Source organism: Camelus bactrianus, chromosome 26 (assembly GCF_048773025.1).
Source record: "Camelus bactrianus isolate YW-2024 breed Bactrian camel chromosome 26, ASM4877302v1, whole genome shotgun sequence".
Taxonomy (NCBI): domain Eukaryota; kingdom Metazoa; phylum Chordata; class Mammalia; order Artiodactyla; family Camelidae; genus Camelus; species Camelus bactrianus.
The window spans coordinates 20,171,384-20,186,338 of NC_133564.1; the positions used below are offsets into that span (position 1 = coordinate 20,171,384).

General features: G+C 36.6%; 1 protein-coding gene across 1 annotated transcript in view; it reads right to left on the reverse strand.

The window, feature by feature from the left end:
• VPS37A (VPS37A subunit of ESCRT-I) overlaps positions 1-14,955 on the reverse strand; it is a 32,071-nt gene that overhangs the window by 12,971 nt on the left and 4,145 nt on the right. The window contains exons 2-4 of the mRNA XM_074353509.1: positions 8,031-8,105; positions 6,083-6,197; positions 5,475-5,575 (exon numbers count right to left, since the gene is read on the reverse strand). Coding sequence (XP_074209610.1) covers positions 5,475-5,575; positions 6,083-6,197; positions 8,031-8,105 — 291 coding nt within the window. The remainder of the gene's footprint in view (positions 1-5,474; positions 5,576-6,082; positions 6,198-8,030; positions 8,106-14,955) is intronic.

The following is a 14,955-nucleotide window of genomic DNA, read 5'->3' on the forward strand; positions in this document are numbered from 1 at the left end:
GCCAGATGTTTGCAGCTACCACCAGGGGACACCTCAACATAGCCTGGTTCTGACTTCCATCAGGGTTTACACTCACAGGTCTCACAGATTATAACTAAATAATTGGTTACCACCCTCAGGGCATAGCAAGAGGCAACAGGAGCTCAGTCTTTTTGTGAAGGAGGCCTATCAGCTTATCACTGCTGCAGCCTGAGGGGCAGGCTTCTAATTAAACACAAATCTAAGGGCAGAATGTAATCCTTTCCAAAGACCTCAGAGGGTGGGCTTTATCTTAAAGTTCTCCCTCGGCCACGTTCTAAAAACACCAGCATGTCTTGTAGGTGAGATCTTACAAGTGTCTGGTGCTTTGTTTTTTTTTGCAGCTTCAACCAGGGAATGCCCCTTGCTCACCTGGCTTACATTCCCGAGTCTCACAGGACTGTAACAGCTGTAGACAGTTCTGTGCAGGCCACCACACCGGGGCAATGCACAGACAGCAGATGTAAACGTACCCACAATCTTAAGAGGCCTCACTGCTTGTCCTGGGGCTTTGGGGCAGGCTTCAGGCTTGGCGCCCATGGAGAGGTCTGAGGGGGGCTCTCAGGGAAAGGAGGCCAGTGGACGCCACCCCTGCACTCTTCCCTCTGCTGCACTTCTGCTCACCATTCTCTCTCAGAAAGGAGCTTATACACTCGTCTGGAGTCCTGATTTTTGCTGCCCAGGGGACACCTCAAGGCCACCTGGCTCTGGTGGCCACCAGGACTTAAGCTTATGGTCCCACAGGAATGTTTATATTTGCATTCATTAAAAGCTGCTGCCTGAGGGTCTTGCTTCCAATCAGCCTAAATCTAGGAGTTGAGATCCTCCTCTTTGGGAGGACAGGTCTTGGTACACCCTCAATTCTTGGGAGCAATTAAAAATAAAATAGGTTGCTTGGACAATCACAAAGGTTTCAGAGAGAGTCAAGAGCTAGGATAGGGTTGAATAAGGTTCATCGCCTAGTCTTGTCCTTAAAGGTATGTTTTATCTCATGCATATGGAGAGACTCACTTAAGATGTAAGAACACACACAGACAGAAAGTATAGGGAGGGAAAGAGATATTACGTGTAAATGGAAACCAAAAGAAAGCTGGGGTAGCTATACTAATATTAGACAAAACAGACTTTAAAACAAAGACTGTAATAAGAGACAAAGAAGGGCATTACATAATGATAAAGGGGTCACTCTAACTAGAGGATATAACATAACTATTTATGTACCCAACGTAGGAACCCCTAAATATATAAAGCAAATATTAACAGGCCTAAAGGGAGAAATATAGAGCAATACAATAAAAATTGGAGACTTTAATACCCACTTCTATTAACAGATTATCCAGACAGAAAATCTGTAAGAAATCATCAGCCTTAATGACAGGCTGCCTGTACCTCTTCATCTGGCTATTCATCCGCCCTTTATAATATCCCTTATAATAAACTGGTAAACCTAAGTAAATTTATTTTTGAGTTCCATGAGCCCCTTAACAAATTAATCAAACCCGAGGAAGGGTCATGAGACCCTCTGATTTATAACCAGTTGATCAGAAGCATAGGTAATAATAGCCCGTGGATTTTTGATTGGTGTGTGAAGTGGGGCAGTCTGTTAGACTGAGCCCTTAATCTGTGGAATCTGATGCCATCTCCAGGTAGATAGCATCAGAATGGAGTTAAATTTGTAGGAAACACAGTCAATGTCAGCTGAGAACTGGAGAATTACTTGGTGGTGTTGAAAAAACACATATCACAGTACTGAAACATGTTTCAAAACAGATCAAGCTTGAACAGTTTTTAAAATGGGAATACTATTATTTCACCTAATGACATAAATAAACATGAGTTGGAATTATGCTGGCAGAAAACATTTGTCACAGATTTTGAAATTATAATAATACTAATGTTTACATGGAAAAAGGATAGAAGGAAAAGTATCTGAAAAAAGAGGGTAAAGAGAGATTAACCTTGCCATATAGCCAAACACATCAGAAAACCTTAATAATCAAAAGAATTTTTTTAAAGCATATACTGGCAAATGGATATTGGTAGATCAATGGAACTAAATTAAAAAATCCAGAAAAATCCCAAACATACATGGCAATTTAGATATAATAAAGACAGGATCTCAAAATAGTGGGAAAAGGATAGATTGGTCAATGGTGTTGGGAAATTTGGAAAAAATTAAACTGGAGCCCAACTCTCATATTTATAATAGGATTAAAAAACCAAATCAAAGATCAAAGATTTAAAATGTTTAAAAAAAAAATCTTAAAAGAACTGGAAGAGAGCCTTGGGAAATTAAAACCGTGGGGTGGGAAAGGACTTCCCGTGATCCCAAATTCAGAAGTCATAAGAGAAAATAATGACAAATTCCATGACATTAAAAAAACAAAATGGAACAAAACTTTACATGACAAAGCTCAACATAAGTAAAGACAACAAATTTGGGGAAAACATTTGAAACTCATATCACAGATAACAGGGATAAATTCTCTATTATATAAAGAATTCATACAAATTAATAATAGACTAACAATCCAACAGCAAAATAGAGATAGAATACACAGGTTAAAGAAAAAGAAAGAAAAACATCTTCAAATCAAAGGAAAAGATGTTCAACTTCACTGGTAGTTAAGATAAATACAAAAAAAATTATACTAATATCATTTTCTGCCTATAAATTGGCAAAGATCCACTGGCATAATATACTACACTGGCAAAATATACTACGTTGGCAAAAGGTGTGGGGGAATAAGCAATGTGTAAAGGAGTAGAAATTAGTACAACTTACTCTGTACAAGTTTGCAGTACCTGTCAAAATTACAAATATGTATACCACCTCAAGAATGTACCCAACAAATACACTTACATTTGGTTAAAACATTTTTACACTGCATCACTGATGGAGAAGGAGGGTGGACCTTTTAGGAAAGTTGGAAACAATAAAAATATCCATAATAGTAGTCTTACTAAGTCATAGTACATCCATAAAACAAATACTCTGCAGCCATAAAGAATGAGGAAGTGCTTTATATAGCAACTTGGAAGCTCTCCAAACCATATCAATTAGTGAGAGGAAAAAAAAAATGCAAGGGAATAGTAGGCTACCATTTGTATAAAAAAAAGAGGGAATAAAATCCTACATATACATATTTCCTTGTATACGCATAAAATATCTCAGGAATTCTATATATACAGACTCAGCCAAACAACTCTGGATCCAACAGAAGAGAGACTAAGTTGCAAGGGAAAAACAAGTGGAAGGAGACTTCACCCCAAACCGCTTTATACTCCTAAAATCTTCAGCCAAGTGTATTTATGATCGAAAAAAATTAAGTTAAAAAAAGTTTTCTAATATGCTCGTTCATTTCAAAGTATGGCTCATCTTCATCTTAGAACTTTAGTTTTATCTAAAGGTATATATTGGTAATATGTATATAAATACAAGCTATTTAGAAAGAATATAAGAGAATACTTATCCTATCCTTGAAACAGTCTTAATAATTCTGAACCAATCTGCTTTATTTTGATCTCAGTAGCAAGTACAACCTATAAAATAATCTAAGAAATATATCAGACTTCCTTTTTAATAATGTGTACTAGCTCACAGAACTTATTTGAAGTGAGAACAAGCAAACTTGTTGGCTTCTATCTTCAAATAAGGTGAATGAGTTTATATCTAACCCCATCCTGACAGAGGACAGGAATTAGTTTATAGATAAGGAATGTCAGTAAGGCTCATACGTCCAGGACAAAGACACAGGAGGGCAAAGATGATGGCTGGGGCTGATATACCTAATGACCTGGGTAAGCTAGCCTAAGCAGATCTCCAACCAGTTGAAGATGCCACCTGACTGTGAAATAAGAAAAAGTTCTTGGAAATTAAGTAGAAGGACAGGACAATTAAGCCAAAGAAGTACTGCAGGAAGAGGAATTATAAAGACTACAAGTTGCACCATCATGCAATTTCGGAATACCTCAGATAAAAAAGTTACAAAGGATTAGAAATCCAAATGGCATTGGACATCTTAGCAATAGAAGCTTATATACAGACAATAGAAAAATGCCTTCAAAATTTTCAAAAACCACTTCAACACAGAATTTGAACTTCATAAACTATTAAGTGTGAGGGTATATTAGGCCATTTGCAGATTTTAAAAAAAGTGTCAAAATTATTCTTCCAAGCATCTTGTGGCATACTGTACTTTCTAAAAATGGCTACAGCAGTATTTCTGGTCCCATATGCTCTTCCCAGACTTGCCACTCACTCCACCATGAAGAGGAAAAGACTTTTCCTCCCCTGGTCAGGACTTTCTGATTGCCTCAACAAAGTGAATAAAGCAACAGTGACACTGAATGACTTCAGCAGCTAAGTCAGAGAAGGCGAAGATGACTTTCTCACAGCTCTCCCAGGATGTTCATCCTGGGAGCCCTGCCACGATGTGAGGAAGCCCGGGTCACACCTAGGTGCTCCAGTTGAAGGCCTCTGATGTGAGGAGAGAAGACAAGAGCTCTCTGAAGAACACTTCCTGAGTTGACGATTAGTGAGCAAAATAAATGTGTTCATTGTTTTAAGCCATGCCAGCTGATGCAAAACGTGGAGCAAAAACAAAGTATCTTCATTAGTCCCTAATCAAAATTACAGACTCACAGGAAAATAAGTGCCGTCATTATTTTAACCACACGTTTCAGGGTAATTTGATATTCACCTCTAGTTATTGGAACATATCTTTACTTAGGAAACTACTGGGAAGCAGTAAAGCAAAAAACTAGGAAATAGCCTGAGAGAGAAAAAAACATAGGATTCAGGAAAAGGAGAATCCAATACAGGAAAGTGGGAAAGGGAAATCCCAGGACGACAGCTGTGCAGCAGAACCTAGAGATCACCTGACAGGTTTGATGATGTGAAGAAACGACTTGAAAAGTATTTTTCAGAGCTGGTGAAAGATGTGGAAAATTAAAAAGATCAAAGGAAACAAAACCAATGGAAAATGGAATTAACTCCAGAAAAAAGCAAAGTTATCCCATGAGGAAATGTAATCATGATAAAGTGCTTGGTTCAACAGCAGAGAATATTTAAAGAGTCAATGTAATGAAAATCCCAAACATGAATTTAAGTAAAAACTATGATACAATTTCACTGAAAGGATGAGGAGAAAGGGAGGTTTGAGAAAGATAACTAAAATCCTCCCAATCATAACAGGAAGTCAACAGATTATACCTAAAATGAAAGAATCAAGAGATAGCAGTATGTATATGTTATTCAGAAAGGTGAAGGTAAAAATACTAAGAGAAGCAGCTAAAAAAAAAGAAAACAAAGTTGCCTCTGAAAAGTATGAGTATTTGTGTGAATGTGAGGATGCAGAAAGTAGAGGGTTGCCTCTTAACACCATTTGCATTTTTAAACTATATTTTGATTAAATAAACATATACACATTTTTATTTGTTACATACATACTTACTATGGAAATGCTGTTGAAGTAGGAGCTAAAACTGGAGGATTCTTCCAAAACTCATCCAATAGACTTTGAATAATTTTTCCAAGATCTGAGTGCATTGTAAACTAAAAGTAACAGTAATTCAGGATAATCAAAATCACTTTCAGAAAGTCTCATCAGGATAAGCGTCACTCTAGAACTTAATCTTAAATCTACTTTTGCAAGTCAAGAATGAAATGAAAAGCAGAAGATATTGTGTCAAATGAACATGCTACCAATCCACATCTTACAATATTTTCTTATAGAATCAATATCATAGATGATGTTAAAAGTCAATTTAGCTAATGATGGAGCTGAAATAGTTCCACACTTCACTATTTACAATAATTTGAAGGTTCAAAGGTAAATACCGAGAGTACATTTAAGTTATAGTTCTTCATGTTAATCTATCATATACATATTCTAGGAACTTTAAGGCATGTTTGAATTTTATCCCTTCCTAACAACTATGGAAGAGCTACAAAATTCTAACATCAACAGATGCTCACCACTGAAAAACAAATAACCTTCAAATCAGTATTATCTATTAAATGTAGTGAAAATGTTTGAAATAAATTATACCACATACATACATTGCTTACTAACGGAGAGGTAACATACACTCCTTGTTTGTCCACTAAGTGATGTTGTATTGGTGGATAAACACTGATCACTGGTTTTTCCTGAGGAAATTGTGGAGGGAGCAATCTGGTAAAAGTAGAACAGATTGAAAAACAAAAACAAAGATGACAGATGTTATAGTACACAGTCATAATCTTAAAGTTATTCAAAAGCAAATTACATTTTTATATTTTCATTTGGATTGTAATAAGTGCTCTATTATGGTTGTTCAGTCAATTAAAATATACAAAAAGATACACCTTGGCAACAAGACTATAAAGTAACTTAATATAGTAAAACCTTAATGTGGAATAAGGATACCAAGAATTACAGACTATTCTTCCCACCAGGCCAATTTTAACTGCTTTCAAACACAATATACCAAGCTATTGAAAATCTCAGCTAAAAATTAGATCAGGCATTTGTACTAGGTGAACCATATTAACCCAGACTGGCTATATATTAGACCACAGGTTCAGGCCATATGGTTTTCCTACTTTTGAAATGCTGCCAAGAATGATTTCACTATATATTGACTTTTTAAAAAGCAGATAAAATGGAGAGTACTAGGATTGGAACAATGTAGCTGTCTTCTAAATGTCTCAATTAACACATCTCTCCCAACTTTGAGGTCAAGCACATGGTTTCAAGTGAAGAACAGTAAATTTTCAATACAAAAAAGAAAAAGAGTAAAAAAAATCTGAACCTTTTTTGAATTACTACAAATTTAAGATTAGGGAGTGAAGTCTTTAAAAACGAGATTTTACTGGATATGGAACCCTGTTTTCCAAATCTCCAAAACTCAGACGAATATGTCCCTTTAAATTGCCTTTCTTCCTCTTCTGGCTTAGAAAATTATTTATTGTCAAGAAGAAAATGAAGTCCTTATTGGCTCCTCCTACTTAGCTCCACCTAGGGCATGTGATGATTATTTCATTTATATCATTGAACAGGTTAAACTAGTTTGGTAAAAAAGGCAATAAATGGCCTTTGTTGCCCAACCAATGTGCAGTAACTACCCTGATTACGCTATTCACTACCTATGTATCTGTCATTTGCTCCAATTTGCAGGGCTGCTGTGAGGATGCAAAAAGCTCCCATATATCAAGACAACGTATCTTAATGGTTGGCACTGTTATATATTCATGCTTTAACTCACTTATTCAACTAGGATTTACTAAGGCCTCCTATGTGCAGGCACCATGCTAGGCAATGAAGCTATGAAGATGAAAAAGCACAGTTCCTGTCTTCAAGTTAGGTGCCTTTTCACCTTACCCACCACTCACTCCAGCAGCCACTCACCTGATACAATCTGAGGTGATGACTGCGTTCTTTCATACTAAGGACTAGTAATTGCACTTAAGGCTAAATGAGTACTTCAGTGATCACTCTGTCCAACTTTTCCTCTTTGTAACATTATAACCTCATGATTATATTTTTAACTTTTAATTTTTTTTCTTTAAAAATATTCAGCAGATCAAATTCAGCCCTGAACTTTCTGGTTGATGTAGTTTATCTGTTGCTGCGAACTAGAATATTTTCACTTGTTTCTGATGTCAAGGTGAACACCCCTTTAATGGTTTTCCACACATGATCCCTTTGGTTGTCTGTCATCATTCATTCTTACTCTTTCAGCTGACCTCCAGTCAAGACTTCGGTGCAAATCAATAAAAACGATTTTAGTACTAAGGATTATTACTACATCTTTTTATTGCATTTCCTCATATAGTTTCTTAAGGCTATATTACAATGATGTCTTTAAATTTTTTATTTTATTAAATTGTGTGAGTTTAAGAAATTGTTATGGGAAAGGAAAACAAGTTCATTTTAAACAGTTTACTTCTAATAATAATTAAGAAACAATAAAAAGATTTTTTAAAGTCATATTACACGAAAAAAATAGGATACAATTCTACTTACATATTAATGTTAATTGTCAGGTTGTTTACGGTGAATGGCAACCTGTATTCCACATCTTTCTGTATTTCAGCTATACTGTAGGAGAAAATTTGAGAAAAATATTTACCTGAACTTATAAAACCATAAATGTTAAAAACAAATGTTAAACCTTTGGGTCTACTCCACAAGTTCAAAGCCAAGTAGAGCATCTTAGTGATTAAGAGCATGACCTCTTAAATTAAGCTTCCTGGGTTCTCATTCTCTATCATTTCTTTGTGTGCTCACAGGCAACTTAATTTGTTTAAGTCTTCACTCTCAAATAGTAAATGGGGATGTTAAAAGTATCCGTCTATCTAAAAGAGTTGTTAGAGTGAGATAATGCATGTAAAGCCCTCCACGTAATGCTAGTGACTGTTCAATATACGTTAGCTATTCTTAAATAAGCATTTAGAACACACATCTGAGTTGGAGCCTGTCTAAATTTGTACTACTAAAGTTTTAACTCAGTTTTCCAGATACTGTATTTTTACAGAAAATTTTATAGAAAATAAAGTGAATTTCATTAAAATAATGTTTACTTAAATCATTGGCTAGAAGTGTTCAATTCATTGTCTTGCAATTATATTCTTGACATTTATTTAAATTTTTGACAAGTTACCTTTACAAATGAGGTAGCAAAGATAACTGAAGGTAATAGTTGTAATACTAACGAGAGCTGAACCATCATTACCAAATTCTAAAACAACTGGTCAATTATGGCAATTGATGGGGTTCAGGATGTGCTCCAAAATGTGGCACCTTGGCATCTTGAATATTTTAAGCAAAGGAATGTAAGAAAGTAGCAGAAACAGTAAGGTTACTCTGACCTCTGCCTCATCCCCCCTCTTCCTTTAAACAGGTCATAAAACCGCATTAAGAGCTGCCTTCCCTATACCAAGAGGAAAGGTTCTGATCTCAGAAGACAAAGCGATGCCAAGAAGAATCCTAATGAACTGATCCTGCTTTGTCATCATTGTCCTCCCCACAACCATTCTCCCTGCCCCCGCCCCCGTTTACTACAATTACAAGCATACTTCTCTTTTTTGTGCTTCACAGATACTGCCTTTTGTTGTTGTTGTTACAAACTGAAGGACTGTGGCAACCCTGCCTATTGGGGCTATTTTTCCAACAGCATTTGCTCACTTCACGTCTCTGTGTCACATACTGGTAATTCTTGCAATATTTCAAACCCTCCACCAGCAGAAAGGTTGCAACTCACCGAAGGCTCAGAAGATGGTTAGCATTTCTTAGCCATAAAGTATTTTTAATTAAGATACACACATTGTTTTTTAGACATAATGCTATTGCACACTAAGCAGACTACAGTAGCGCAAATATAACTCTTACATGCACTGGGAAATCAAAAACTTTATGTAACTTGCCTTCCTGAGGTGGTCTGCCACTGAATCTGCAGTGTCGCACTTCTTAACCCATCATACTCCTTCCCAACTGTCCACTCGTCATCCAGCCTTGCACAAAATTCTCAGGTCTGCTGCTCTGAGCCTTCATTTCCTTCTGAAGGCCCCCATGTCATATAAAACTTATATTAATTAAGTCTGTAAGGTTTTCTCCTATTACTCTGTCTTTGTCAGTTTAATTTGCAGACCCAGCTAGGAACCCCAAGAGAGTCCAGGAAAACTTTTTCCTCCTCTATGCTAGCTGCATTGGACAAAAATGGCAGATGTTTGTTTTACTTAATTAAAATAAGAATCATTTCCTGAATCTTTACTACAAATGTGATTTTGAATTTTTTTGGTATCTTAAATAACTTTTTAAAAACTTATTCCAAAAAAAATTCATTCTCATTGAGAAAAAAAATCTTTCCAAATCAGTAAATGTTATTTTACAACATTTTTTAATGGATGCATAATGTTCTAGTATATGTTCAACCTATTTTGTACTACTGGATATTTAGATTGTTTCCAAGTATTAATACTATAAACCATGCTCTGATAAACATTCTTACAGCCATATCTTCATGCAGACAGGGAGTACTCTTTAGCTGTAAATACACACACACATACACACACACACACACACATATTTTAAAGTAACACTGTAATCACACCACAAGAGAAAATTTTAAATGACCTTCCACTAATAATTTTATTTTCTAGGTTCTCTGAGAGAAGTGTATTAGCATGGTTTTACTTCAGTGGCTCTGAATCTGTCTGGGACTAAAGAAAGCTGGAACAACAGATAACTTTGTCAGAATGTGTGATTAACTGGCAACCTCATTTCTTTGATAGTGCCTAAAACTATAAACAGAACTTGAAATGCAAGGGAGGCACTAATTATGGTTAAAAGATTCCTTTTGTAGAACAATCATTCATTTCCTAACTTTATATTTTGTGTTAACTTGGATTTTGTAACTAAGACTAGGTTCAGTTAAACAGCTACCATACATCCAGCATCTTGCAAGGAAATGAAAATACAGAGACGGAAAAAGTGTGGTGTTTGCTCTGAGGGGGCACACAGCCTGAAGAGGAAGGCGAGCGACTGAAAGAGATCAAGTCAAGATACTGATGTCATGCATTTCCCACAGGGCTGGGCACTCAAGCAAGGGTGTTTAGATGATCCCCTCCAGTAAGATTCAGATGCCTACACGAAGATGGCAGATGGAGGTTAGACAACTTCCTTTTCCCACCTCAATCTCCAGGAAAAAAAAAAGTGACTTTTAAGAAGCAAATCTATCTCGAACTAACAAATTGATACAGCTACCCAGTAAGTATAGCAAATGAAACGATACTAAAATAATCAGTGAATTGAAACTACTCCACTGGTTCCTCAAAATGAAGTATTTTCTCTATGAACTAGTACTCAGGTTTCCTGAAACCCTGGTATTTGCCATTATTAGAAGTCACAAGTGAGCAAACGTCTGAAGACATGAGGTCTCGGGGTAGGATGTCATTATTGAAAGCTAAGTCGCCGCTGCATGCCAGGCACTGTGCTGAGCCTACACCATCATCTGCCTATGTCCCACATGAGGAAATCCAGGCCTTGATCAAAATTATCTAGGCAGAAGAATGTGAGGGAACTAGAACTGGACTGAAAGCTCCATGAGGACAGAGCATGTCTATTTTAGTCACTGTCTACCCCAGAGCCTGGCACATAGTAAGATTTTTTATAAATCAATGAGTAAAATAAGTAAATAAAAAGCAAATCTATAACAGTGCTGAAAAGCAAACAGTACTATAAACTGACAAGAAACTTTGAGGAATCTTTGAAAGATAAAAAAGATGGGAATGGATTTAAGAAATAAGGGTTCAAAAAAAAAAAAAAAGGCATATGAGAACTAATGGCAACCCAAAACATAAGACCAACGCAAAGCAGGAGCCTTTGCAAACCCTTGAAACAACTCAATGCAGACCAGAGTGCAAAGGGTGAGGCAGGAGCACTTCTCAGGGTAATGCAGTGCATGCACTGGGGAGACACGTGGACCAGGAGGCACACAGCACTCTCCAGGTGCCCTGCTGGTTCCAGCCAGTGGTCAGCAGTAGTACCAGCCCCTCGGACAGCACGGTGAGGCTGCCTCTAAGGTAGCAGCGCCTGAGGACCCTACTGACTGCCACAAAGCCTCCATTTCCAAAAGACAACTTTCAGCTTGACCCATACCAAAGCGAGTCCTTCTTCCTCTATCACCTGAGGCAGACTATGATAAACAGTTAAATATCTACAAACAAGGCAGCCAGGAATCTCAAATACACAAAGGAATACACTGAAAAGGTCTAAACAAAGGTCTAAACAGAATCATGCAAGGCATGCACCAAACTCAGTAAGCCCAAACACAAAGACTCAAGGAAACAGTTCAGTGAGAAACAGGAGACTATAAACTGTGTAATATCCTCAGAGGAACAAAACAGCACATGCATTTACAGACACACATTGGTTGATATGAAAATGAACAATTATGAAACTGGAAACTTAAAATGAGCACCTATGTCTGTGAGCTTGTTTCTATTTTGTAAATAAGTTCATTTGTGTCTTTTTATTTTTTAAGATTCCACATAAAAGTGGTATCATAGAAAACAAACTTATGGTTGCCAGGGGGAATGGTGGTGGGAAGGGATACATTAGGAGTTCAAGATTTGCAGACAGTACTATATATGAAATAGATAAACAACAAGTTTCGACTGTATAGCACAGGGAACTATATTCAATATCTTGCAGTAATCTACAATGAAAAAGAATATGAAAAGGAATTTATGTATGTATATTTATGACTGAAGCATTAGGCTGTACACCAGAAATTGATACAACACTGTAAACCAACTATACTTCAATTAAAAAAAAAAAGCTAAATAGCTCAAATAAATGGTTCAGTGCTCTGTTTGGAAGATGTTTCATACTGTATGCCTCTTTTGCACAATACTGAAGCACTTTGGCATATTAAATAAAGGCTTTCAGAAATTCTAAACTCTGATTTTGTTTCTTTTCTGTATCTGTTTAACATGGACCACTTATTCCACAGTATTTTTTGAACAGTGTTCCATTGAACACATTGGATAATGACAGATGTGCAAAGAGCTATAGGAACAACAGAAGAAAGCACCTAATCTAAACAGGAATGGGGGGGTAGGGTCTTCCGGGAAAAAACAATATCTGACCCACATTTAAAAGTCAACTAAGAGTTAATAGCCAGGAAGGAGAATCGGGAAATGAAGTGGACATTCTAGGCAGAGGAAACACAATCAGAAAAGCTTCATACAGGAACTAACAGGTTTCTAAAAGCCTCTAGATCCTTTGCCATTAAGGAAACTTTATATTCTGTCTGTTGACACCTTTCCATCAGTCACATCACCATCTTCCCTGACAACTAGGCATTAAGCTAAGGAGGCTGGACTCTTCTAGGGAAGAGTTCGGAAGCAACTGAAAGGAGTAAAATGGTCAAATTTGAATTTTAGAAAGATTACTCTGGTGCCCATGTGGAAGAAAAAGCTAAGGGAACAAGACTGGAGGGAGGCAGAGAAAACAGTTAACTCCGTGGTGGTAGGGATAACTAAGCGAAAACAGGATGACCAGGTTTTTGGGTGAGGTGAGCAGATAGCAGAGACACCTGGAAGAAGTTCAAAGGTAGGAGGGAAGGAGAAGACCGGATTTAACTAGAAATGGAAAATGACTACCTGTGTGGCAATTTGGTAACTTTTTAAGCAGGTATGGACTAATACCACTAAGGGAAAATTAACTAGAGACAGCACTTGACTGTTATGCTCTATGTAGCAAAAGTTTTCTTAAATGGTAACATGCTTTATCATGTCATGTACTCTGCAATTATAATTCTTAATCACTGGTTATAAACAGACTATATGATGTAATATATCAAAATTCAATGAATTATGGGGCTGTTTGATAAACATAATTTTAAAGTACACTATAAGATGTTGCTACGTGCCAGATCTTTCTGGATCTTTCTACTGTAAAAGAAAAGCTGGAGGGGGACAGATGCTATATGGGAAATCTCTGTGCTAACTTTGCTGTGAAGCTAAAATTGCCCTAAATAATAAAATCTATTTTTAAAAAGTTGGAAATTTGGATATGTTAATGAAAAAATCTCAAATTATAAATGCTGACAACAGATTCATTTTTTAAAAATATAACACTGGACAGGTCAAAACATATACACATATTCTCTCATTACAAATCTGTTGTGTTATCAAGTTTGTTTGTGAGTCCTTATGAGCTGACAGTGAAAACTACAGAAAGAAAGGTTTGAAATCCAGGTTTACTCAGCAGCCCATAAGTTTACAGAAGACAGCCTTACAACTGGGAGCAGGGGTTAAACTTAACAGCTACAGGGTAGAAAACTATACAATAGCAGACTCTCCAGCGAAGTTATAAGGTTTTTAAAGATTTGGGTAATCAGAAAGAATATCCAACGACTGACAGCAAAATAAAATTTCAAAACAATTTTTAAAGACTATGGAGACCGGATTATATTTAAGATACAAAAATAAAATAATTGGCATTTACAGAGTAGTTACTGTGTGTCAGATAATATTCTAGTTTTTTTACATGTATTACATCTAAAATCTTTCAAATGAAATCTTACATTTCATTTGTCAAGAAAATATCTCTGGAATGGACTTGCTTTCTGAAATGGAAAGTCAGAAGTAGTCCTGCCAGAGATAAGTGAGCTGGAGGTGGGCTTGTGAGGGATTCGCAAGCTAGCTAGATGCACGCAGGCTAGCTAAGGGGCAAAGTTCCAGGCACACCGCTTCTATGCAGTGGAAAGAAGTAATATAATCTGGTATTAGCTAACTGTGTGCCAGATACTCTAATAAACATTTATAAACATTAACTTAGATATCAACAATCCTACAGGACAGGAACCACAACTTCTCCTGACTTTACAGGTAGGAACTGGAGCTTAGAGTTCACCTAGGTCATGCTACTTTTCTTGATGTCAATCACTTTTACTTGCTAACATTTATGTTGCTCAAATTCATTTCATTCACTATCTCTAAGAGAGTGTTCATACCAAGGAACCAAGAGACTTTCACAGTTGCGCTGGGCAGTAAGAGGGCAGGTAGTCAATCCTCTCACATCAGTGGTCCTAAGACCCATTAAGGTTACAAAGACATCCAGGGTTGCACCACCAGCTAATGATGCCTCAGTAGCCCCTGACTTCAGGTTCAGGGCCTCTTTCATTAAGACTGTTAGTTATACCAGAGTGAAAGCGAAGAAAACAATTCTGACAAACATAATAACTCCCAAATTAGCTTCTTACTGAATATAAACTAAAAATAGCACCAGAATTACCATGTAGCTAACTGATGATTAAAATGATGAAGTCCTTTACTTGAGAGAGCTGATGTCCCAGAGTAAAAGGTAACAAAGAAGTACTACTTGTGTAACTTTGAATTTATATAGTTAATTACAGATAATAATTACCGTTCACAACATAGCT